Source organism: Miscanthus floridulus, chromosome 18 (genome assembly GCF_019320115.1).
Source record: "Miscanthus floridulus cultivar M001 chromosome 18, ASM1932011v1, whole genome shotgun sequence".
NCBI classification, from domain to species: domain Eukaryota; kingdom Viridiplantae; phylum Streptophyta; class Magnoliopsida; order Poales; family Poaceae; genus Miscanthus; species Miscanthus floridulus.
In genome coordinates, this window is record NC_089597.1 from 37,328,539 (window position 1) to 37,354,870 (window position 26,332).

At 47.2% G+C, this 26,332-nt stretch overlaps 3 protein-coding genes across 3 annotated transcripts; 2 read left to right on the plus strand and 1 right to left on the minus strand.

Annotated features, from left to right (window-relative positions):
* Nucleotides 1-10,683: 10,683 nt before the first annotated feature.
* On the plus strand, nt 10,684-15,094 carry LOC136520794 (HVA22-like protein a). The gene is made up of 6 exons (XM_066514443.1): nt 10,684-10,768; nt 12,082-12,108; nt 12,214-12,336; nt 12,496-12,736; nt 14,568-14,723; nt 14,809-15,094. Exons 1-5 carry the CDS (start codon nt 10,713-10,715, stop codon nt 14,697-14,699), a joined length of 579 nt encoding a protein of 192 aa, XP_066370540.1. The 5' UTR covers nt 10,684-10,712; the 3' UTR covers nt 14,700-14,723; nt 14,809-15,094.
* A 2,756-nt stretch (nt 15,095-17,850) lies between these two features.
* On the plus strand, nt 17,851-19,812 carry LOC136522856 (uncharacterized). The gene has a single exon (XM_066516652.1). It carries the CDS (start codon nt 17,943-17,945, stop codon nt 18,654-18,656), a length of 714 nt encoding a protein of 237 aa, XP_066372749.1. The 5' UTR covers nt 17,851-17,942; the 3' UTR covers nt 18,657-19,812.
* A 1,684-nt stretch (nt 19,813-21,496) lies between these two features.
* LOC136522438 (transcription factor ILI4) lies at nt 21,497-22,866 on the minus strand. Its single transcript, XM_066516258.1, has 2 exons — nt 22,437-22,866; nt 21,497-22,130 (listed from the first exon to the last, which is right to left on the minus strand). The coding sequence occupies exons 1-2, from the start codon at nt 22,542-22,544 to the stop codon at nt 21,978-21,980; spliced, it is 261 nt and encodes an 86-aa protein (XP_066372355.1). The 5' UTR covers nt 22,545-22,866; the 3' UTR covers nt 21,497-21,977.
* Nucleotides 22,867-26,332: the final 3,466 nt, after the last annotated feature.

The window sequence follows — 26,332 nt, forward strand, 5'->3', positions numbered from 1 at the left end:
TGCTGCACATTACTAGATGAGGTCCACTCCAGGCAATAAGTTCATACTAAGCCAATGTGAAGAATGATCATGAGTTCCACCACAATACCATCCTAGATGCCATTTACACTCTTTTAAAAGTCAGATTGATGGATCAGAGTTAATGGTTGAACAGGATCAAAGATAGGAATAACGAGTAGTGGCTTGTTTTATTACCCATGATGCTGCATACCCTCCTAGCTAAGGCTAAGCTGTCAGGACCGTCCCATCAGAGCACACAGATGCATCATAGCAAATGAATATATAAATTGGTAAGCATAGATGGCCCAATATAAAAGATTTCTTTAGGGTGAACACAATTTGATATTTGTGTATGATATCAAATTTCGGCATTCCATTTTCATAGATTCGTTATTGTTAGGCATATCATGCAAATATCATGTTGGTATATACTAAATATTACTTGTCCAGAATATTGTGAAATCCAAAGCTAAGCAAAGTTGTACCTGGAGTACACGGAGTATAGAAGCTGAAGTAAGGAACGACAAAGCAGATACGTCTTCTTGATTGGCATCTGAGCAGTGTTTTCCTAAACGCTAAACGGTAAACAGTCGGTCACCTACCGTTTAGCCATTATTCGGGCAAAACGTCCCATTAAACGGGCTAAACGGTCAATTAAACGGGGTAAACGGGTGATTAAACGGAAACGGTGCACCACCGTGTAGCGTTTACACGGTGTTTAAATGGGCTAAACAACCGTTTAGGCGAACAATGCATCTGAGTGAATGAACAATCACTGCAAAGGATTAAATTGAAACCTTAGATCAACTATAACTAATGTAAACAATCACCTCCCTCCCTCCAGTTTCACATGAATCAAATCAATTTCATTTTCTAAGCCCCATTTCTTCAACAAAATCCCAAAATCCGAACCCTAAATCATAATTCCCCAAATCCCATACCAAATCCCCAACCCCAAGATTAAGAAATGGGCCTAGTGCTCACCTAAGACGGCGTCGATGGGCTCGTCCGAGAGCTCGCCGGCGGCGCATCAGGAACCGCCACCGCCGCCGTGAGGCTTCTCGTGTGCGTGCGCGCATCCAGCAAAGGGCGCCATGGTGGTGCCGCTCGATGATGCTACGTGCAGCTTCGGCTACGCGCGTGTGCCGGCGAGGGGTGCCATGGTGGCGTCACTATCTCCTACTGTCGCTTGCTCGGGCCGTTGTCGCTCCGGTCTTTTAGCTGTGCGGCGGCTGGCGTGAGCATGGAAGGGGAGAGAGAAGGGCACGCTGCGGATCCAGTTGGGGAGAGAGAAGGGCAGCCCCCACTGCGTGGATCCGGCCGAGGAAAATGAAGGGAGGCCGCCCTAGCATAGATCAGGCCACGGGAGTTGAAAGGAGGTCGCCCCGGCATGGATCCGGCCTTAGAAGAGAAGGGCGGCGTGCGTGGGGGAAGAGAGGGAGAGGGCGGCGTGCATGGGGGAAGAGGGAGAGGGCGGCGTGCGTGAGGGCGGCGTGCGTGGGGGAAGAGAGGAAGAGAGGCAGAGGGCGGCTGGCGGTGGATTTGGGAGCTAGGGTTTTCGCTGTACACCGGGGCCGGCTAAAATATGCCCGCGAGGTCGATGTTAGCGGGGCGCGGGAGCTCAATGTAAGTGGCGCGCTCGAGCTAGGTGGGGCCCATTTTTTTTAGCGTCAGACAGATCAACGTTATATCTGGTTTTAGCGACAGACGGGCTAACGCTAAACATGAACATCTATAGCGATAGACAACAAATCGCTAAATGAGGATTTAGCGTCAGATGGTCTCTGAGTTATCTTTAGCGTTAGATCATCCATCGCCAAATATAATTTTTAGCGTCAGATGTCTGACGGTGAAGCGGTGTTGTGGTGTAGTGATAATAGGGATTTTGTTTTTGCCAATTAAGACACCATAGGGGGTGTGATTGGGTTTAGGATAGATAGCCATACTATTAAGAGGGGTGATCTCGAAGTCAATACGGTTATCTAAGTGCCGCTAGGTGAATTAACTCCATGCATTTGCTTTAGGAACTAATGAGTGCTAACATTCCTTGGAAAACATGTTTGTGAAATGCTAACTCACGTACACAAGTGTTGGAAACTTAGTAGAGTTAACACATTTGCACAAGGGATGAAAATGAGAAGAGATGGGGGTCACTATTGTGACCAGACGCTGGCTCTGGAATGATTGGACTCGTCCGGTAGCTAACCCTAGGCACGGCCAGCTCGGCTGGTTGGACCGGACGCTGGCGCTACAAGCGACCGAACGCGCTTGTGGAACTGTTCACCAGCTGGCAATGCGATCAGAGGTGGACCAGACGCTGAGGTGAGCCGGTTAGGGGTGACCAGACGCGTCTAGTAAGGATTTTGCCGCTCTAGAACCTCTCTATGTTGGACCGAACGCTGAGGCGTTGCGAGTCTGGTCAATCGACCGGACGCTGAGTATGAGTGCGCGTTAGGAGCCGTTGGGCACCAACGCCTACATTCAAATGATCAGGCCACGTGGCGTGTAGAGGTGGACCAGACGCATCGACCAGACATGCCTGGTCAGTGCCTACGAGTCCGATCAATGCACAGGCAGTCCGATAAGGGGGCCAACGGGTATCTGAGCTTTGGTAACTCTATAAATAGAACTTGGCTGGCTTGGGCTCACTCTCTTGAACATTTTGATCATTGATATATCCTTATGAGCTAAGCCAAACATCTTCCACTCATTTCCTTCATAGGTTCATCATCCAAGTGAGATTGGGGGTGATTCTAGTGCATTTGCTTAGAGTTTGAGCATCTAGTGGCACTAGTGATCGTGTGAGCTGCGGGATTGCTTATTACTCTTGGTGGTTGCCGCCACCTAGACGGCTTCGAGCAGCTTGAGGAGTCTTGGCATGAGTTGGTGATTGTTCGTGGTCAGTCCCGGTGATTTGTGAGGGGTTCTTGGGCTTATTCCCTGGCGGAGCGCCAAAAGCCACCTAGGTGTGGTGCATATTAGCTCACGAACCACAAAGTCAATTGGCCATCACAACGAGGACGTAACTTGCCGGCAAGCAAGTGAAGCTCAGGATAAATTGTGTGTCAATTGGCTCATTGGTTTTCACTTGGTATTCTTCTATTGTCAATTGTCACATTCGGCATAACATCTCTATCACTCTTTGCATTTACTTTCATCTATATTTGTGTAGTTGTAGTTGTAGTAGCTAGTGTCGTTCTCTTGTGTAGTGTAGAAATTGGTAGCTAGCTAATCAACTTGTTAGAAGTAATTAGTTCTTGCTAGCACACTAGTTTAGAGAGTAGTGACATAGGTTGTGTGTGCCTAGAGATCATACTTGACTAGAATTGTGGGCAAAAAATACCGAGAACCGAGCCGAAAATACCGAGAACCAAACCGAAAATATCGAAACCGAATTTTTTGGTACCCTATTCGGTTCCTAATTCCTAGGAACCGAAATTACCAAGGTAAATTCGGTTCTTTACCTCGGGGAACCGAATTTCCGAATTACCTGAAATGTGCTGAGTTTAAGTGTTGTTATATTATTGATTGTACTATTGTAGACTATTATATTATGTATTCGTGGTACTCACTCTTATAGTCTTGTGGACTTTTATATGTATATTTATTTTGCACTATTATTCTCTATGAAATCATGTCAAAATTAGCTTTTGAACCTACTATTACATGTCTCTGTGATTAGTTCGGTACTGTTCAGTAAATACCGAAACCGAACCGAAAGTACCGAAACCGAATTTGCTCGGTACCGATTTTTGGAAGAAACCGATCGGTACCTATTTTCCAAGGAACCGAATTTCTGTGGGAACCGAAGTACCGAACCGATCGGTTCGGTATTACCGAATGTTCAGGCTGACTTGCAACCCTATTAGAGCTAGAGCAAAAAGCATTTAGTTATCTAACCAAATTGCTCTAGTGTTTTGTAGAAATTTTTATAGGCTATTCACCCCCTTTAGCCATTTAGGACCTTTCAAGGTGGCGGTGACGGCCACGCCACCGAGAAGATTAACGTCAGGTCTGCGCTTGAGGCCGGCTACCGTGCTCGACGCCACCATGCTCGAAGCCGGTGTGCTTGACCCCGCCACGCTGGATGCCGATAGGTGGACCCAGAGGAGGCATGGAGGCGGTGGCCAGTAGGCCAGGGGCCGGAGGGCACGGAGGAGATGGCCAGTGGTGCGAGGCCGTGAGGAGGAGGCGACCGGAGGTGTGGGAATCGCGAGACTCGCGAGCGCGAGAGCCGAGAGGGAGTGCGGCAGGGAGAGGAGAAAATGAATTTAGGGTTAGGGAGTAAGGGGCGCTGTGGGCTCTTAGCAGGTTGTGGAGGTCACCGGGCCGCCATCGGGCCTGTCTTTAAATGTCGTGCCAGGCCGGGCCGCCCGGCATGCCTGAGCGGCAGCCCCAGCACGGCCCTGTGCATCGAGCCGGGCAAAAAAATCGTGCTTCGGGCCGAGCCACCAGGCTACGGTCTGCATGCTCATCTAAACATTTGGCACAGCTTCTCCCACAACTTTAGGAGCCATTTTCTACTAAATGGAATAAAGTGAAACAACTCGTCAAGTGAAGCTCTTAAAAATCCCGTATTAGATAGAGCTAAAAATACTAGCTTCTCTCAACTCCCTCCTCCAAATCTACTATGAGAAGTTGTTTTATTATTTTTAGAAAAAAATAGCTTTAACTCCAATGGAGTTGCTCGTGGAGTTGAAGCTAAAAAAAAAATGCTGCACCAGTGAAACGAAGCTTAACCAAACCGTGGAGTACATGCGTGCAACTTTTTCTTGTCTTGAACATATACCTGGAGTACCTGTACCACATTATTTTGGTGGGTGGACCATCTTTGACCTGAATAAATGTATAAGATAATATCTTTCTCAAAGCAACACCAGAAAGACAACCAACAGCACACTGCTGGCTGCAGAAATCCTAGCAAAGCTTGAACAACATGATTACTATAACCAGTCAACCTCTACCTAAGTAGCCAACGCATATGCGCACACTGAAGAAAAAGGGAACACCAAGTACGTGAATTAGCTAGCTTGGATCATTAGCTCATATAAAAAAATCAAAGTACATTAAGAGATTCTTTTTACTATTATATATACAAGTCGTAGGCGATATTGGAAATGGTATGACATACCTATATATATATTCTTTTAAATGTAGCCAATTCGTACGAAAAGAATCCCCGCATAACAACAAAATGTCCTATATATATTTCCATAGATGGTAAGCTAGAATATTCGTCGCGTTTTGGGGGTGATTAAATTAAACCGTGAGCACCAAATGATTGAGGTTTGCTAGCGCAACAAATTCACCACTTTGTTTATATTATTTGACAGAGTATATTATATATATATATATATATATATATATATATATATATATATATATATATATATATATATATATATATATATATATATATATATATATATCCCTCTTTGTACGGTCAGGAAAGATAATCTATTGAAACCCGTTATAAGGCCTAGATGCACCTGCAAGTTGTACAATGTGCTAATAATCATCACAACAAGTGAAAAGGGAAGGGGCCGGGGATGGTTATCATGATCGGTAATGATCGTCGGCCATGGATCATCACGTTGTTGATAAGAACATTAGGATTTTCAAATGACGCGCTGTGAGGTTTGATAAAGGCTCCGAGCAAGGTGAAACATTTCCTATGGCGTGTGTGTCATAACAGCCATCCTTGGAGAAGCAATCTCGTTCAGCGAGGAATGAAGATAGTTGACAGATGTCCGATCTGTGAAACAGCCGGGGAAGATGGGGGACACCTGTTTTCCAAATGCAGATTGGCAACGGAGGTATGGAGTTACCTGAACTTGGACAGGGAACGGATATCTCTAGCAGCTACTACCCTTGCCCGGGATGCTGTGGAATTGATCCTGAAATCAAAAGAAGATCGCAGGCTGCTAATGATCATCGCTATGTGGTTTATTTGGCATGAACGCAATTTAATCAGGGAGGAAGGACGCAGCAGGGGTGCACAGCTTATAGCTCGGTGCATCAAGTCCCATGCAGATGAGAGCGTCTCAGCCTTGGAGGGGAATTCAGGTGCAGCGAGCAGACTTCCTAATCGCAGGGAGAAATGGAGTAAACCACCGCCGGGTTTTCTGAAACTAAACTGCGATGCATCCTTCATGCCTTCTTCTTTGTCAGGCAGCTGGGGATTTTTATTGGGGACTGCGATGGTGATGTGGTCATGGCAGGGAAAGCCAAGATAGATCATTTGCTCAATGCCTTTCATGCCGAGCTCATTGCCTGTCTTCAAGGCATACAGACGGCAGCAGACTTGGGCATCGGAAGGTTGATCGTCGAGACTGACGCGAAGATGGTTGTCCAGGCAATTACCTCGGAAACTTTTGATGATACGGCAGTGGAAGTGCTGATTGCTGAAATTAAAGCATTAGCTGCTGATTGTTTCATTAATTTTGAGTGCGTGTTTAAAGTTCGAGAATGTAATAGAGCCGCTCACGAGCTGGCCAAGCTGGGTCATTTGTGTATTCAGGGAGAGGAGCAAGTCACCAGTTCCATCCCTGAAGTTATCATGTAATTGTTGCTAACGATTTGTTAGCCGAGTAATGAAGCTACACCCAGTTTCAAAAAAAAAAAGGTTTGGTTGAGGGTTGATTGCACTGTGATTCAATTATATTAAAATTTTACTAACCAGTTCTGTTTCTTCAAGAAAAAAGTTACTACATTCGTCCGAAATAAGTGTGGTTGTGACTAGATAAATTTTACATACAATGCTTGGAAATAATAATAGCCGATTATTGATCTAGATCTAATGGTTAAAAGTAGGAAGGTACTAAGGAGGAATCAAGGTAGTGGACCAGAACTAATTCCCAAATTAAGAGAAAAGTAAGATCGGTACTTTCACCTTCACCTGTTGAACTATTCTAACAGAGTACGAGTAGTTAGCACATAAGGAGTATACGTTGCTCATCATATGAAACCCATCCATCTCATCTTAGGATACGTGATATTTCCTCCGTCCACCAAAGAATATAATTCTCACTTTCTGAAAAATCAATTAATTTAAACTTTGACCAATATTATATAAAAAAATACTAATATTCTTAATGCAAAATTAGTATCATTAGATTAGTCATAGAATATATTTTTATAATAAATTTATTTAAAAACATAAATATTAATACTATTTACCGTAAATTTGGTCTTTCCAAGCGTCACGGTCACGGAAAGGGACGCGACTCTGCTTGCATCGTGTAGCCCCACGCCCACGGCCCCCCACGCCTGCCGAGTCATCATCCACAGCCGTGTGTCGGGCCATCACGACGCATGCCCCGCGCTTGCTCCAGGTGTCCTGGGAGGATGTCCGGCCGCGTCAGGATGTGCACGCACACGGACACGGACACGGACACGGACACGCCCGTCCGGTGGCCGGTGGGTGCCGCGAATGAACGCGCCTGGCGTTGTCCCTGTCCGCACGGGCACGGCCAGGTCCAGCGGCGGCTCTCCGTTCGCGAGGGCGGGCGAGGCCGCGACCGCGAGGGTCTCCGCGCCGCGCCCGAGGAGTTTCTGCAAGGTTTTCATCCTCTCGGAGGGCAAATCTCCTGCAGCTGCAGCGGCGTCTGGCTTGGGTGGCAGGTGTGGCGAAATGGGCAGTGGCGGCGTTCGGCGTACGTCGCCGGTAGCAAGCAGCCAAGCACATGTTGTTTGGACCGTTCCCCCGCGCGTGCGAGCAGGTGGTCTACGCACCTGCGCGGCTGCTCCATCTCGCGCCTGTGCATGCGTAGCCCGCACCCGCACCGCAGCGCGTTCCGGTCTGGTCCTGTCGCGTCGTCGTGTCCGGACCTGACCGGTGGCCGCACCTGCGCCGGGCACAGTATCATGAATGCTCGGCGGTCGGCAGGGGCGATACGCCGATACGAGCCACGGCCAGCTGTGGCGCGACCTGCTAGTGCGAGCATGCCACTGCTCCCCCATTAAAGAGAACACTAGTGATGATTAAAGAGAAATTTATTTAATGTTCTGCAAATACTTAAAGAGAACATTAGTGTTGATTACAGTTCATATTATGCTGATGTGAAAACTAAAATGTACAGATTGTTTAACATATATGAGAGAAAGTTTGGTGCAGCTAGGTCTTAGAGGCCTGCACAGCCTGCAAGCCATCATCTGGTGTTGTTGGTCCTTCCCCTGCCTCTGCCCGTACTTCATCTCAATCTGCTTCTGCTGCTGGTTGTGAGCTCACAGCTTATCCGGACAGTGACAATGTCACTGCATGTGAGGATGACTTCGACTTACTTTTCTGATGGCGTGACCACAAACTAACATCCAATCATATCTATACTGGCTAGAGATATTATGTCTGTTCCTGTTTCTACTGTCTCTTCAGAATTATGTTTCAGCTTGACAGGAAGGATAATTGAAGAGTGGTGACGACGCTTGTTGCCTGAAACTGTGGAGATGATGGCTTGCATAAAGGATTAGGAGTTAAGAGAAAGAAGGTTACAGCATGCTGTTGACAACCAAAAGTTGGAAGACTCCTTCAAGAATCTTTATCTTGATAAAGATGCATCTGGGGCTGCTGCTGCTAGTACATCTGGGGCTGGCACATCTGGATCTGCATCTGTAGCTTCTGCTGGTACTTAGTGTGTGACTTGAGAGTTATGGGACTTGAGAGTGATATGTTATCTTTGTATCTGTGATGTGTGACCGATACTCGCGAACAATGGTTTAAGATTTAATTAAGAGTTGTGCTGCACTTTTTTTTCTTTCTATGTTTTCTCATAAGGCTGAATTGTACCTAAAAAGGTTTCTAACGAGACATCATTGCACAAACAACTCAGTTATCTTAATCCCCTTGTCTCCTTGGTGGTTTTTGTTAGAATTTAGAATATGTGGTCAGTTTTATTACTTGTGAATGTGAAATACTGAAATATGAATGAATTATGAAATGTGATTGTGAAAATGAAAAAGTGTTGGATGAGAAAAGTAGTTTTGAGTTGTTTTAAGGGCACAGGGCTGTGGGCTGGCACGACCCGTGGATTTGGCCGTGCTCAGGGGGCGACACGGCACAGATTTCAGCCCGCAGGACCGTGCTCGGGCCGAAGGCCAGGCACGAGACCCGGAGGACATGGCGTGCCGTGCCGGCCTGACTCCCTGCGGGCCGTGTCTGACCCGGGCCCGGGCCGACTGGTTGACCAACTATACCGCCATATGAAAGCTTGTACATACGACTTGATAGGATAGGACCACTGTTTGGTGGTGGCTTTTGATGATTGTTGGTTAAGGGTGTTTAGTTGGTGAGTTAAAAATTTTTGGGTGTCACATCGGATGTGTCGGAAGAATGTCGGGAGGGTTTTTGGATACTAATAAAAAAACAAATTACAGAACTCATCAGGAAATTTCGAGACGAATCTAATGATACTAATTAATCGGTCATTAGCATATGTGGGTTATTGTAGCACTTAAGGCTTTTCATGGACTAATTAGGCTTAAAAGATTTGTATAGCGATTTTGCCAAGAACTGTGCAATTAGTTTTTTTTCATCTACATTTAGTACTCCATTATGTGTCCAAACATGCTCTTTTACTGTAGAAGGCAAATTTTTTTTTTTTGGAAAACTAAACATGGCCTAAGTTCTTCTGCAATAGGAGTATGTAGCGGCCAGTGGACATGCCGGTGCGGCGAGCCTGCTTCCGGGTGCACGGGAGACCCCGACGGTTGGCGCTCTCCGGTACAGCTATTTAAGCAGGGATCAGACGTTGTTTTCGATCGAGCGGTAATCAGGGGATATACGAGAGGAAAGCATAGTACAACCTCACAACGGATACTCCAGAGGTGGAGCAAGAACCACCAGCGCGGAGAGATCTTCCAGAGGGAAGATACCTCGTTGGACGGCGTTGCCAACTTGCCATCAAGAACTGCAGTTTTTTTTTTAGAACTGCAGGTTTTCCAAGCCAAGAATGTTTTTTGTTTATGGACAAGCCAAGAATGTTCGCAGCCCAGAACGAAAGCCTGGCTCACGATGGATGCCGCCCAAAAGTCCATATTAGGCCCAGCCGACTGGACAGCTTGATTCACGTGCCATGGACCAACCGTTCTCCACGGCCTGTCCCGTGATTGTTTGGGTCGGGCTCTAGCCCCGTTTGGGCCGCGAGTTCTGAACACCCCGACCCCGAACCTTCGGCGATCATTCACCGAGAGAAAACGCCACGAGCGGCGAGACGGTCGGCGGCCGCATATTTTCCTTCCGCATTGACGGTGGGGCCCGCCGCCGGCCAAACGTTTGGACAGGGCAAAGAAGAGAAAGGAAGAGAGAGAGAGAGAGCTCGGACTAGCCAGGCAGCCCCCAACGGCTGCTGGCTCGCGAGAATCGAGTCGAGTCTATTTCTGCACGCGCTTCCAGGATTTTTAGCTGCAGCGGCATCAGGGCAGGGAGAGAGTGATAGTTTTCTGTTCTAGCCCTTGTTTAGATTACCCCAAAATTCTAAGTTTTTTCACTCTCTCTCCATCATATCAATTTTTAGCCACTTGCATGGAACATTAAATGTAGGTAAAAAAAAAACTAATTGCACAGTTTAGTTGGAAATCACGAGATGAATCTTTTGAACTTAGTTGGTCCACGATTGGACAATATTTACCAAATAAGACGAAAGTGCTACTATTCATCGGGTTGAAATTTTTCTCAATCTAAACAAGGCCCTAGTGGAGGAAGAGCAGGGAGCAAGATGGGGTCCGGATCTTTCCTCAAGGTGCTGGCCAACAACTTCGATGTCCTTGCCGGGTATGGTTTTTTTTCTCATCCTGTTGTTTTCGACCCCCAGGCGATTCGTTGATTCTTGCAAGATGCAGCGTTTTCTCGCGGTGGCTTTTCTGTACGAGCGAGCGAGGTTGATCCCGATTGTTGCTATACCGAGCGGCATGGGGGAAAGTGTGCGCGACGGGAATCTTCCGTTGCGGGTGGTTGGGTTGCTGTGGATGAACGCGTTTGGGTTCCCTCTTCCCGGGGATCTCGGTGCTGCGATGAAACTGTGCGATGGGTAGTTGTGGGCTTGTGGCTAAATACTTGATTTTGCGATGGGATTTGAGTGCTTAGGTCAATTGATTGGTAGGATTAAGGTTGGGTTTACTACAAAATCTTACCAACAACTGTGGAAGGAAACTCACTGCTCTCTTGTAATCCGTCTTTTTCAGCTGTTTTTTCCGACCGGAAATGTGTTTTTCTCTCGCAACCAATAAGCCGGAACAGTGTTTAGGTTTGTTTTTTTGCGCGAAACGAACGGGGCCTAAAGGTTTTGTTTTTCATTGGTAGATGATAGTAATCAATCAGGGCATTTTGGAACTGTTTGTATAGTGGTATTGGAATCCAAATCCTTCAAATTTAGTTCAAAAATTCAACCCCAATACACCAGATATTTCAAGGTTTCCATGCTGGGTCTTCAACTTCGACCGTCTGTGTTATTGATCAGTATCCTGATTTCAATGTTTAGTGACTTTGCCTGTGATATAATATCTTGCATTGTTTGTGCGCCATTTTGTTCTGTTCAAAGCCACCATGTTGTACTTCTGTAGCTTGGCCCTAGTTTTGTTGCTGGCTACATTCCCTGGATCCACTACATAAGATTGCGCCGCTACCAAACTTGTTATTTATGGGGAGCATTTGTACACCCAATGTGAAAGTTGTCATGCTGCAGACAGAAAGCTGCAGAAATAAGTGGTTTATTAGCATTAGGTTAGAAAGCATGGGTTCAAAATGTTCTGAAAAGAGCCAATGCATTAAAGAACTGTAGGCCCTGATGTCATGTGAACTAGTACAGCGGCATCATAGTTATCTGCATTTTCATCTTCATGGACTAGAGAGAATGGAGCTGACTTCCACCGAATGAATTTTATTTATTTTAATAGATGACAATGTCACATACCATATTATTTGGGGTACAGAGCTTACTCTAGGAAGTAAATATGGCAGCTGTTAGCTATATGACTGAGATAGATTACCAAATGCTGTCAATGTAAATTCTAAGTTTCTGGTGGCCCTTTGTCTGACGGTGCTTTCTTCTGGTGATACTGAGTTTCTCTTTTCCCTTTTTTTTTCAGGCCACTCATATCACTTGCTTATCCTCTGTAAGTATCACCTTTGTCGTTAATTGACTGTCTCTTGTTTTTTCCTCTTGATACTATGTGAGCATGTTATATTGCTAATCACATTCTGTTTTGGCACCTTTGCAGATATGCTTCTGTTAGAGCAATAGAGACAAAAAATCCTGTAGATGATCAGCAGTGGCTCACTTACTGGGTGTTGTACTCATTTATCACTTTGTTTGAGTTAACTTTTGCTCCAATTATCGAGTGGTAAATAGTCATGTCCCAATGTGTTCATTTTTATGGTTTTTTGGTGGCCTTTGTTATTATTTGCAAACATCAGTGGTGGTACATGGATATAGCTGTGTTTGGTGCATCAAGTTGGTGAATAGAAAACTAGATATGCTCACTTTAGATCTTTATTTGCAGGCTTCCATTTTGGTCATATGCAAAGCTGTTCTTTAACTGCTGGTTGGTCTTACCTTGGTTCAATGGTGCTGCTTATGTTTACGACCATTTTGTGCGGCCAATGTTTGTGAACCGCCAAATAGTGAACATATGGTATGTTCCAAGGAATGAGAAGCTAGGTAAATCTGATGATGTTCTGTCAGCTGCAGAGAGATATATTGAGAAAAATGGACCGGAAGCATTTGAAAAGCTCATCAGCAAGGTACTCATGTTCTGAGCTGTATTTTTTTTTTTTGAACCGAGGAACACCCCATTTCCATTACGACATAACTGAAGTAAAGCAGTTTGAAAGCATCACAAGAAAGAAGAAACAAGAAGAGAACTGTGACTCCATCCAGATTAGTTAAGCATGATTCTCTGATTCAGAGCATCAATGCCGACTAAAGGAAACACCTGAATCTACCAGTTTAAACTACAAAAGTATCAGGCATTACAGCCAATTGGACAACATAATGCAGAGAGCCAAAACACAATTCGGCTGTGCTATTTCTGCAGCAGCTGCAGCTGCTGGCTGCCTACTTCCTTCTTTCCAAATACTGTAGACGTGAAGTCCTTGCTGCAGCAGCAGCTGCAGCGCTTGTTGCAGCAAGCACTTCCGATCAGGCTGAATTCATCCTCAGTGCAACAACACAGTGCTTGACTCGGGCCACCCATCTTCACATCACATCAGCACCATCCTCACTACCCTGGGAGTCTTGCAGCTGGAGTTGCTTGTTCTTCTTGGAGTCAGCCAAAAGACACGTCGCCACCTGTAGCATTATGTTGATGCTTTCCTCAAGCTCCTCCTGAGTCTCTTTTGGATAAAGGCTTGTCTAGTAATTCATTAGACCACATGCATAACATATAATTTCCACAGGACTTCTAATCGTTTTCTTTCCAAAACAAACTTTGTTCCTGGTTTTCCAAATAGCCCAACAGTTCACAGCTATGCCAAAATTATATAACTTCTCACCATTTGGTAGCCACTTTTTGAACAAAACCCAAAATTGACGGTGAAACTGCCATTTTTGTTAGATTTCCTGGAGATAACATCATTGTCCTCCTGAAACACAACCCCTCTCGCTAGAGATTGGATGTACCAAATAGACCGAAGGTCCCAAGGAAGCCAATGCCTAAAGCGTAACTGGAAATCTTCCTCTTTGGCTTTTTAAACAGAGATATCTTGCTGCTCACATAAACAGAACAAAATATATGATATTTGTGAAGCAAGTAATCTCCAAAACAAAGTGTTTTCACCATTTCTCAAAAAAAAAACCCTTCCCTGAAGATAGATTGACTTGATTTTTAGCAGATCTGCCCAAACTGGAGAGTCATCCTGCTTTTTAGTTATCAGACAAATTGATTGCCCTTCATTATATTTAGCATTGACAATTTCTTGCCAGATCCCCTTTTCATGTTTAAGTTTCCACCACAACTTGACTAAGAGGCTGATATTAAGCTTCCTGAGGTCTTCTTTTATGCCTAAAGCCTAAACCACCTTTCTTTTTGCTAGCACAGACCCTTGTCTATTTCACTAACTGGTATTTTGTTTCTTGACACTACCCCCTTGCCAGAAGAAAGCCTTCTTACTTTGTCCATGTCATTAATTACAGTTTTCTGAAGAAGATACATGGACATGTGGTAAATCGGGGTATTAGACAAGCTAGTGTAATCATAGTAGACAAGCTACTGTTCTGAACTGAAATTATTGCAAATAAACTAATGGAGTATTTTCCTTCAGTAACGCCATTCCTCTTATCTAATACAAGGCTGATACATTGCTGCTAATGATGCCACTTACTTTCTTGCAAATCTGCTTTTACGAATATGAAGCATATTTTGTTGGACTCCAGTCATCCACCTGCAAATCGTGTATTAGTATTATCCAAGGTGGTATATTTATGCGGTTTTGCCTGTTACAGTACTGCATGCCATTGCCGGAAAATGTGAATGGAACTTCTCCACATGCATTTGCATGCTATATTATCAATTATTTGTGCTCCATCTCTTGGTTTAATCATCACCACAGCCACTTGATAATTACTTAATTGCAGTCTACAAAGTCTTCGAAATCAAGGAACACAAAGCGGTCGATCCTGGAGGAGGCAGAGCCTGAAAACAGAGCTAAGGCTGAAAGAGAATCGTGGGGTGAAAATCCCTTCTACGACAAAAATTACAGATACTAAACCACGCCAAAATCCATTCGGCAGGTTAGTGGAATCATAATGTGAAGGCAATTTTTCCAGTAATTTGTTTTCTGTCGTGTTTTTTCAGTTTCAAGCTTCTCCTTGACAGCTTGAAGACGACCTTGCTCACGAGCCTCATGCAAAGCTTTGGTTGGCCACGTCACAGACTGAAGACGACTTTCCCATATTTCTGACTCTGAGTACTAGATCAGTTGTGGACTGTAAATGGAGGTTGATGCTAGCGATGATCATTTATGTGAGCTTTTGTATATTATATACAGTGGACTGTGTTATCTCCTGCGTTTCTCCCTTCTGGCCGTGTGCTCTGCTGGAATTTCGAGCGAACAGATTTCAGCACCTCGTTATTTTTTTATAGAAATTTGCTATTTCAGTCACCAGATTTCTTTCAAGAAATATGTCAAGTTTTTTTCCTCACGATTCAGCAAAGAGATTCGTGCTGCACTTCTTCTCTTTCATCTCCGATGATCATCACCTCCGGTGAGGTGAAGGTTTATTATGGGTTCAGGGTTGTCGAGATTTTGTGTGGTTTCTCAGCTGTAGAGGGATGCCCCGGGAAGCCATCGGTCCAGCGGGGGTGGTGGGCGCGCGAGATATCTGTCCATGCAATGCAAGATCCAACGGCGGATGCGGTGTTAATAAGAGGAGTGAGTATTGTTTAATTTGGTTTTACTTTTACCATGCTTGGTAACCATAGTTGGCCATGTAGCTCGAGTCCGTCGGCCCGGCCCAAGCACGGCCCCAGGCTGGCACGGCCTGGAGGAGCAGGCCGTGCCTGGGCCTTACTCCAGGCACGTGGGTCGGCACGGCACGGCCTGCTCTGAAACCGGAGGCCCGCTGGCGGCCTGGCCTGCCGCCTCCCCGCGCCCCGCATATATAAGCGGGGACTCCCTGCTCGCCCAGTCGCCTCGCCTCGCTCTCTCCGCTCCCAACCCTAACCCTAATCCCCACTCGCTCGTCGCGGCGCAGTCGATCCTCGCTCGCTCAGTCGCCTCGCCGGTGGCCGGGCTCCGTAGTCCGCTCCCAACCCTAACCCTAATCCCCACTCGCTCGCCGGCTCGCCGCGGCGCAATCTCTGCTCTCTCTCGCCCGCATCGGCCGCATCCATGATCTGGCGAATCTGAGCTCTCTCTCGTGATCTACTGATCTCGTCCGTCGTCCCCGACTCCGGTGACCTCAATCCGCCTATCTGACCCTGTCTCCACTCTCCTCCCTTCTCCCTCTCTCCTCTCTCGCTCTCGGTGAACTATGTGAGTTCGTGACCGTGTTCCCGTCCGTCTCTCCTCCGCCGTTCGCCGTCGTTTCTAATCGGTGTCTCTCCTCTGGGTGGCCCTCGTCGTCTCCGGCACTAGGCTCCGGTTGCGCAGGTACTCCACTAACCCTAACCCTAACCCTAACCCTAGATCTGTCTTCTTCACTTCTTGTGTCTCTTTCGTTGAACGACTGACTCTGGATCTGTATCTCTATCTCTCTGACTCTCTGTTTTTCTCCTCCGTGCAGGTCGGTTGCCGATGTCTCGTCGTCCTCTTCCTGTGGCATAGACCGGGCACGGCGGACGCGCGCACCGTTGAGGAACGGTGCTGGAGATCAGCCGTCCGCGGTCAAGGTCGCCATGGCGGATGACGACGATGTCGTCTATCCACTCACCGGCAACGATGACCTGATCGCGGCAGGGCTGGTCCTCGAGGACGACGACGACATCCGTGACGACACTGCTGCATTGTTGGGTATCGATGTCGGTAGCGGCTCTGCTCCGATCGATCTGGATGGTGGCGACGGTGGTGGAGGGGCGGAGCCGGCGCCGTCGACGACGGCGATAGGGACGCCGGTCGGCTCCAACAGCACAGATGGTACCTCATGCCTTGGTAAGCGTAAATCTGGTGTCTGGGTTGATTTTGATGAGATCTATGAGACTGTGAATGGTCAAAAGGTTCGAATTGCTGTTATATGTAAAATGTGTAAGAGTAAATTATCTGCTAGATCTTCTGCTGGCACTGGCCATTTGATTAGGCACTAGAAATCTTGTAGGAAAAAGGCTAATCATGCTGCTAGGGTTTAGTCTAGGCTTTCTTTCAATCCTGATGGATCTGTGCATAACTAGGACTACAATCTTGCTGTTGCTCGATCTGAGTTATGTCGGTTGATTTCTAGGCTTGACCTTCCATTAGGTATATGTGAGACACAAGCCTGTGAGTTAGGAGAAAAAAGGGAACAGCATGCTGTTGACAATCAAGAGCTGGAAGACTCATTCCAGAACTTGTACCTTGATGAAGATGAACCTGCTGGCGGTGCTCCTGGTACTTAGTGAAAGGGTGAGTGCTCTTGAGTGTGTGTGTGTGATCTGTGACTGTGACTGTGAAAGACTTGTCTGTCATTTGAACAATGGTTAATTAAGAGCTGGCTGCACTCTTTTTTTCTTTCTAGGGTTTCTCACAATGGTGAGTTTTACTTAGAAAGGTTTTTAATGAGACAGCATTGCACGAAACAACTCATTTTGGTTATTTCTGTTATCTGTTGGCTTTGGAGTTTGGAGTTTGATATCTTTGTTGGACTGTGAATGTATCGGACATTTGGACTTTGATTCTGAGAATGTATGAAATTGTGATATGTGAATATATGAAACTGTAATTCTGTGAATGTATGAAACTATGAATGTATCGGACATTTGGACTTTGATTCTCTGAATGTATGAAACTTTGATTCTGTGAATGTATGAAACTGTGATCTGTTTGATTCTGTGAATGCAAGGGTAACGGGCCGTGGGCTGGCACGACCCGTAATTCTAGTCGTGCTTCGCGGGCTGGCACGGCACGGAAAACGGCCCATAGTGTCGTGCCTGGGCCGAAGGCCAGGTCCGGGAGGCCCGGCGTGCCGTGCCGGCCCGACCCCTATCGGGCCGTGCTTTCACGGGTCCGGGCCAAGCCGCCCCGGCCGTTGGCCATCTATATTGGTAACCAGAAGTCAACAATAACAAGATCCAAGAAGGACGGCAAATGCCCTCCATGTTTGCCGCTTGTCGTACTGACGAAGGTGATGCTGCTGCATGCCCGCCAGTTTTGGCGACGAAAGATGAACTGCCTGCATGCTTAGGCTAGAAACCAGGACTCGTCGTCTTCCGTCTTCGTGGCCGGCCTCCTCCGCTGCCAAGAAATAAACGCACAAAAATTTCGAATCAATAGGAACATCACAGCCGGACCAAGAAATCAATTCCTAGGCCTCTGATCGATGGCATTGGTCCCCATCAAACAACTGGACAGCCCCTGCGGCTACCTGCGGTGGAAGGAATCGGTGCTCCTCCGCGTCCACACCCTCGGCGTCGCCCGCGTGCTCTTCGAGGACCGCCCCACTGGCGACGGCGCCGCCGGCGACGACGCCTCGGCGCAGGCAGCGGCCAAGAAGTGGGCGCGCGACGACGCCGTGTGCCGCGGCCACATCCTCGCCACGCTCTCCGACCGCCTGCTATCGGACTATCAGCGCTTTGCCACCGCGGCGGACCTGTGGCGCGCCCTGGCGCGCACCTACCACGTGGACACGCCGCGCGTCTGGCGGGACAAGTTCGACGCGTTCGAGTTCGAGGAAGGCGCCGGGGGCGTTTTCCTGGAGCAGATCGCGCACGCGGAGGCCCTGGGCGTCGCCGCGAGGCTCCCGGAGGGCTTCGTCGCCTACGAGCTCTGCGGGAGGCTCCCGGAGGTCGTCAGCGACGCCGTCGTCATGCGCTCCGGTCCTGACAACGAGATGACCATGAGCTTGGTCTGGGATGTCGCACGGCGTGTAGTGGCCAGTGGCGCAGGACCGGAACGTCTCTGGAGGACGACGACGGTGATGGCTGACGAGGCGGAGGGCTGCTGTTCCGACGGTCCAAAGCCGGAGCAGAGCACGGGGCGCAGGAACCGTGGCGAGCCTGGACATGTTGCCAAGAACTCCAGGCGTAGGGTTTGATCGGTGACGGGCGGGGGCGCAGAGCTCTTTTGTGTTATCAGATGTCAGATCAACCCATATCTAAAGTTGTTTGGAACTGTGAGAATCTTCATAGACCACCTGATTCCAGTGACCTGCAGGCTCATGAATCATCTTGCGATGGAAATAGCATTCTGACCGATGCAGAATGGATCGAGCAATTGAAACCGGTGTTCACATCACTGCACCTGCAGGCCAGAAGTACCTCAGGTCGGCAGGCGTGTGCGTTTTAGGTATTGGCGCATTCTAGCACCATCTGATTCAGATGTGCCTCTCCGCTCTTGGCTTTTACCATTGGATGGATAATATTTCTTGTATACTTTTTGTTGACTGCATCTCTTGTTTATTCATCGACTGTTGATTTAGTTACAACTTGCAATAGATTTTTGCTTTTACTTATATTGTCGAATATGGCTCTTATCTGAGTTTTAGAGATGCGCTAGTCAAGGCACTTCAGAAAATGATTGTAAATCCCTAACTTTATTGGTGCCTTCTTGGATTTCTCAGTCTCATGATTACTATTTTTAGTTTCTTACTGACCTGCAGCAGGAGACGTTTCACTGAACAACAAGCAGAGCTATGCTGGGCTGAACACCGATCGACACTGCAGGAGCAATATGGTAGAAGACTAGAGACAGTATCTTCCCATCAAGAACAATTCGAGAAAATAAAAGGGGTAGTGTGCCATAATCTTCGACTGACTGGTGCACATATTAGCTTTTTCCTGCCTGCAACTGTATATTTCCTTTTGTTTGTTTGAGGGGTAAAGGTGTATGTGTTAGTCAGTTCGTGGCAGCCACTCTGTTTTTTCTTCTGGGCAGGTGATTTCAAGCAATGGGAGGTGTGTGTGCTGGAGATTGAGCTCATTGAATTCCTTGCCCTCACCCCTGGAGTCGCTTGTTGTTTATATCTTCCATCGTTGCCTTCTTCTTTGTACGAAAGATACAGTGGATGCTGAGGTTTCATGAAAAACAGCACATCATAGATGGTGTCAAAGCTTATAGTAGCAATGGGGTCATTTGGATAGGAAAACTGGCTTGGAGGGCTAGTTCGTGCAAAATGTCTGCAGTGGCTGTTAACCTTTACCTAGGTAATTCTTGTGTTCCAAGTGGTCAGGTTGTCACCTGCATCCTTGGGGTGTGGGCCTTGTTCGCTTGCCTTATAATCCGTACTTTTCAGCTTGTTTTTTCAGTCGGAACAGTGTTTTTCTCTCACAATAAATCAGCCGGAACAGTGTTTCGGCTTGTTTTTTCAGCGAAGCAAACGGGGCCTAATTGGTATTTCAGACTTTCAAAGCTGCCTTTACCTGTACTCCCTCTCCCTGTCTCCCTGCAGGTACTTGATCTGGCAGATTGGCACCCTGCAAGGCTCCAATATATGGTCTGACTCTACCGTAAATATACGAGTTAGAGGTTCACCCTTCGCATCCCCTTGACAACCCGTAACTGGTAGAGGATAGCTGTTTTCATGCAATTTGGCTTGATTCGTATTTGATCTCGCTCCCTGATTTTATGATATTGATTGAATTGAATATTGGTTGCAACAAGGCTCCAAAAGAAGAAGAATAAAAAGGCATGGTTGGAACTTACCATTTTGGCGACCTTCTTTTTTTCTGAACTCGTATATATACTCCTGGACAGTGGAAACTATGTACATTGTGCCACTGAGGTCTCCTAGACCCCGAGGTGATACACTGAAAGTCTGATACCCTTGGATTTCAGTTCGTCCATGCGGCAAGCTGGGTTGAATGTAGAAACATAAAGAGATTTATATGACAATGAAACAGGTTTGGAGTTGGGATTTCAACCCAATCAAAGCAAATTTGATCCATTGATGCGCTGCAAGATGACTAACCTGCAATTTGGCAGTGGATTGACAGCCTAAAAGGGGCTAGGTGGATGTTCCATTTCTACTTGATAAAGAGCAACATAGGGAACCTGCTTGGAATCGTCCGACAGATCAGCTGACTTAAGGAGACAAGTCGATTCCAGGGGAATCCCTGCCTTCAACCTCCACTCCAGCCACGCACACACCAGGAGCAAAAGGACAAAGGAGTGCCATTCCGATTCGTAATCCCTCTATTCCAATTAGACAATTCGAACGACTGATCTGTGAACTGCGATCGGGCATTGACTAGCATCCGACCATCCGTGTATCCCGCCAGGCCACCACGTCGCCGGACACATTCACGTGCCGTCGGTCTACGCGTTCGTCGGCGTTCCTGGGAGGAAGAAGCTAGGCACGAGCCTCCATTTCAACCGACCCTGCCGCCTCAATTCCTCGTGCGACGACACGGCGAAGGTAAAGTCCCCACGTCGAGACGGGCTGGAGCTTGACCGACCGCCGATCGATGCAGAGGGCGGTCGTCACGAGCCTTTCGTCCGGCCAGCTCCTCCCATTCACCGGGAGGGCGACGACAGGCCCGAGTGACCGCCGCGCATGCGCATGTACAGCGCACAGCCAGACCTGTCGGCGCGTCCGTCGCGGCGTACGGCCCGGCAGCCGGCACGACACGCCGGTGGGGCTGGGGCCACGGCATGGCATCCCATGCAATGCAACGCGAAGCGAGGTATGTAGACAAGTAACAGCAGTGCACTCACTGGCTGCCAACTAGTGTCTCCTCCTCTGCTCTCATCAGACACACTGGCTAGCTAGCGTCCGCGAAACAGACCTGACGTTTGGCTGTTATTGTCCTAATAAAGTACCCTGTGGCTTGCTTAATTAGGCGTCGCGGCACGTAACGACGAGCGCGCGATTAGATTGGATTGAACAAGCTAGCTGCGGGAACAGTGCAGTAAACAAAGCGAGATGATAGATGAGACAACAACATATATATATATAATATAATGGATACATATTACTAGTACAGGTTGATCGATCGGTAGCTCGTGGTCGGTCGGTTGTCTGTGAAGGGGAAACAACTCGATCCGGGCCACACATAGGTTTACGTTACACGACGACGACGAGAAAGAAGAAGATGGGGAAGCTTGCCAAGAGTACAAACAAATGAAAAAAGGAGCTACTACTAGAAAGCAAACAAACAACGAAGAGCGGCAAAGTGCGTGGAAAGGCAGAAACCATACTTAGGCGGCGGCCCTGCTAGCTAATGGCTAATAATGCCCTACCAAAGCAAGTACTTCATTGTACTACCAATTAATAAACCAGCCAGCTTTTCGTCGGCGTCCTTAGGTATATTCAGCTGCTATATGGTACACTCAGCATGCATTACGCTGAGAGCTAGCTAAATCGACGAGAGGTCGTTCATGGAGACAGTCGCCATGGCCGGCCGCGGACGGACTTCAGCTAGCGGAGGAGGCTGCGGATGATCTCGGCGCCAGGGCTGTTGTGGTCCATGGTGGCCATGAGGTCCGACAGGCGGTCGCTCAGGTCGTCCACCTCCCGGTGCAGGCTCTTGATGTAGCTGCACGTCTCCTTGAGCAGCTTCGTCGTCGACGCCTGCAGCACGCATCATCTTTTACATCAGACCACGACCTTGTCCTGGAGCTAGACCAGCACGCAAACAGGCTACACATATAGGAGCACGCACGCACGTCGTACGTACTTGTTGCAAGCGGTGGCACTACAGTTTGTATGTCTCTAGCTTTATGGATGTGTGTCGGTGTCAGCAGTGTCAGTACTGGCTACTCAGTGCCGTGAGAGAGCTAGCTAGCTACCTAGCTTGTGTCTGCACATGAACATTCATGCCTGCTGTATGTGCGTCTGATCATGCATCGGTTGCTCTGAATGCGCACACGTACGTACCTGGCTGCCGCCACGGCGGCGCGCGCTGGGGAGCAGCGTCTGCAGCCTGGAGATAAGCTCGTTGATCTCCTCCTCCGAGACCGACGCGCGGGACCTCCGGCTCGACATCGTCGTCGTCGTTAGAGAGAGAATGCGGCGAAGACAGGCCGGCCGGGATCGAGGAGCGATCGGTGACGGAGACGACGATCGATCGAGGAGAGCACCGAAGAGCGAGCGAGCTGAACGCCGGGGTGCAGCTAGCTGTGCTGTGCGCGATCCGATCGAGCTCAGTAGCTATCTGATGAACGCTGGAGGCTGGACGGCTCTGAAGTGTGGCGATGGGAAGCAGAAAGGGAGGGGGGCCTTAATTTATTGGGGAGCCGGCCAGACGGGGACGGGGGAGTTAGTTAGCTGCTGCTACAAAGCAGTAGGTCCGCCTAGCCGAGCAGCAGCGGCCCGAGCTTGAGGTAGTAGAGAAGCCGGCCGGAGTCAGGGGCTCAGGGCAGCGGGCACAGGGAACAGGAAGATGTAACGCGATCCGTCATGGCGCCAAGACAGTGATATGTGGTAGAGAAATCGTCCCGCTGCTGTTGCACGCATCTACAGAGAATTTGGGGGTTTTGGGGCCTGCGTGTCCCTCTCTTGCTGTCAGCAGCGGACGCCCACGGGCCCACGGTCTAGGTATGAGGTACAGCCACAGACCAACCTCCCACTCCACTGCCGCGTGCCAAGGAATTCTTTCAGCTATGAATGTGTATAAAAAGGCTATTTTTTAGTGAAGAGTTTTATAATGTTATTTATTTATAAAAAAAATATAGGATGCAATTAATATGGATGAAGCCATCACTTAAGTCTCGATTCATAGTTTTACTTTTTTTTGTTTCATAAATATTTAATTCTATGACTCATCTTAAGTTGGTAATTGAGCGAAGAGAGTTTCAACCCCATAAAACTCATTTCTTCGCTCTCTTCTTAAAACCATTGTCACGTCATAAAAAACGCATGTGTCAGTATATTAAATCCAAATTAAACTCTAATGAAACTCGCATTGCAACATACCTAACTAATGAAAAGAAAATAAAGGTCTTTTTTGCCTCCTATTGTCCAACACTATCGTCATAATATAAATTTTCTCATGAGGCTCTGAAATCTGGTAAAGTATCATTTAAATTGCCTCTTTACACCAGTTAGGAATGTTTTTTCACGTGATTTTTTATTTTTAAATTATAAGATTCTAGTAAAGACTTAATAAGGTTTTAAAACCATAAAAGATCTCTCTAAGTTTTTAAAATTTTGAAAAAAAAAGAATCTTAGAGATAGATTGGGACACGAGAAATCCAAATAAAATATCTAGAGAACAAAAGCTTCTACAAATTTAGCTCTAAGAAAATGGGAAAAGCATCAAGAAACATCTAAATTTTTTTCTAAAACATTCTAATCAATATGTAAACATGTTTTTTTTAACTTTCCATGACAAAAATATGAGATACAACCAGTATCAATGCAACACACATTAATGTTTAATGCATTCATGTAGGTCGCATCTCATGTTTTTATTGTGAAAAGTTTATAAAACATGCCGTGTTTATTATATATTTTCAGAATTTACAATAGTTTTATGGATATTTTCCTATTTTGCTGTAGACTTGTAGCTAAGTCTATTTTAAGCTTTTATATATACTTTAATGATCACTAAATATTTAATTTGGGTTTATAGTATGCAAATATATCTCTAAAAATTTGACCATAATTTTAAAGCTTATGATAGGTTTTTTTGTGGTTTGAAAACCTTATAGGTGTTTACTGGAATTTTTTAAATTAAATAATGACAAAACCACCATGAAACACACTTTTAACATAGGTATTTTAAACAATTTTAAGAGTTAAGGGAGACGATTTACCTAGTGTTAGAGTTTGAGGAGGAAACCTAGACTATAACAATAATTCAAAAGGTAAAAGGGACCTTTTCTAACTAAAAATTATATATCAGCTCGTCTTCCTATATTTGTACTGCAAAAATATAGAATTAGATCCTAAACATAGTTCCTTCTCACTTTTGTTTTATTGGGTGTCCAAGTACGCCACTAGTCAGCATGGCCTTGCCACCGTGGATCCTAAGTGGAAAGGAAGGATAGTGGGTGCACAAAAGGATTTCATTTCCGATGCCCACTAGAACATCGGTGTGGGCGGTATAACCCCAGGTACCCACGGCAATGAATATGGGCCGCACCGCTAGGGAAGGTCCAGCCCATAAGATCAAGGCCTACGGTGCTCGGCTCTGGTCGGCGTGCACCGCAAGGCAATCAGAAGACATCTTGGTGATGAAGGAAGATCTGTTCGGATATGATAGATATCATATTCCTTGTAAATACTTACCATATAGCCGAATAGATCTAGACTTAAACGACCAATAACCCTACCCTCCAGACTATATAAGGCGGGTAGGGACCCCCCTCGAAGGCATCTCATATTCAATACAATCCACCAAAGACACAAGACGTAGGGTATTACATCGATCAGACGACCCGAACCTATCTAAATCGTTGTCTCTGCGCTTGTGTCACCATCCGGTTTCTATCACGCGCACCTCCACTGATTCATCTACTACCGTGGGTATACCCCTCGATAGACTACCGACCAGATTTTGTTGATAGTGGCGTGTCGGGTAGGGGGTGTCCGTGCTGATTCCATGGCCAACCAGATGGTCACTTTCTCGAGCTCTATGGCCTTTCCCGAGCCGGACCAGATCTTCATGGTCGGATCCATGACTTGGATCATCATCCTCGACGGTAATGAGGAAATCGTGGAGATGGTGCAGAATCGCCCTGCGCTGATCGTGCCAACATCTACAATGACATCTCCGATCTCGGCGCCTCGACGTTGGGTTAAGAGATCCATCAGCAATGACGATCTGATCGCATCCATCGATCGGGTCACAGACCACTTAGCGGAATGCCAGCTCCTCATGGATTCGGTCTTAGATCAATCTAGAGCGAGCGACGAAGTTCCTACACTCCAAGGTCACCATGCCACTAATGCCGAGCACCCTACTCGTGCACGTTGTTCGAGGTGGCTAGATGAAGATTTGGTGATCACGGCAACTCCGGAAGGGCGTACCGTTCAACGCCGACCACTCCCCGCCCCAACAGAGAACATGCCGAGGCCCTATTTCTTTTGGGCTGGTGGGTGCGAATCCAATCTATCGGGACGCCCTGCACCATCTTTTCATCGACCACACCAAGCGCAGCTACGTCAATGACCTCTACCAGATCAACCTCCCAGAGGCCGACCAGCCTACGCCAACGGTAAACATGGTGCAAATCTGGCAGCTTTCAAATGACATGCTCCATACAATCCTGGAGGAAAGCCCCGAGCCATACTCCGAGGGCTCTACCAGCAACTGCCCACCTTTCCCTCCAGGCTTTAGGAGAGAGCTTTTTATGGTTAGCCACGACAGCGTTGCTATCAATGGAGAGACCAGTGTCCAGCGCCGTGAGCGCGAAGCCAGGAACACCGATCGCCAACGACGTCACAATGAAGAAGCAGAAAACACCGCCCAAGCCGCCAGAGGTGGTCCGCCGCCTCTCACCCGTAATCTCCAAGAAGAGTTCCTCATGGTGGACAATCAACGAGTGGAGTAGATGCCGAGCGCTAATCTGGTTATGTCCACCCACGAGTTGGCTAGACTCCCACAAATACCGGAGATACTCAAGATTCAAGCGCTGCTCAAAGCAGCCTAGGACAAGGTCAACGACATCTAGAATTGGATGTGACCACCCGTGAATTGGCTAGACAGTGAGGCCATCTCCGCTTTCACCAGAGGACTCCATCACCGTCAGGGGCTGTGCTCCAAACTTTACCATAAGGGCCCCAGACCATTGGCGAATTCCTCAAGGTTGCAAACTCATACGCAGACT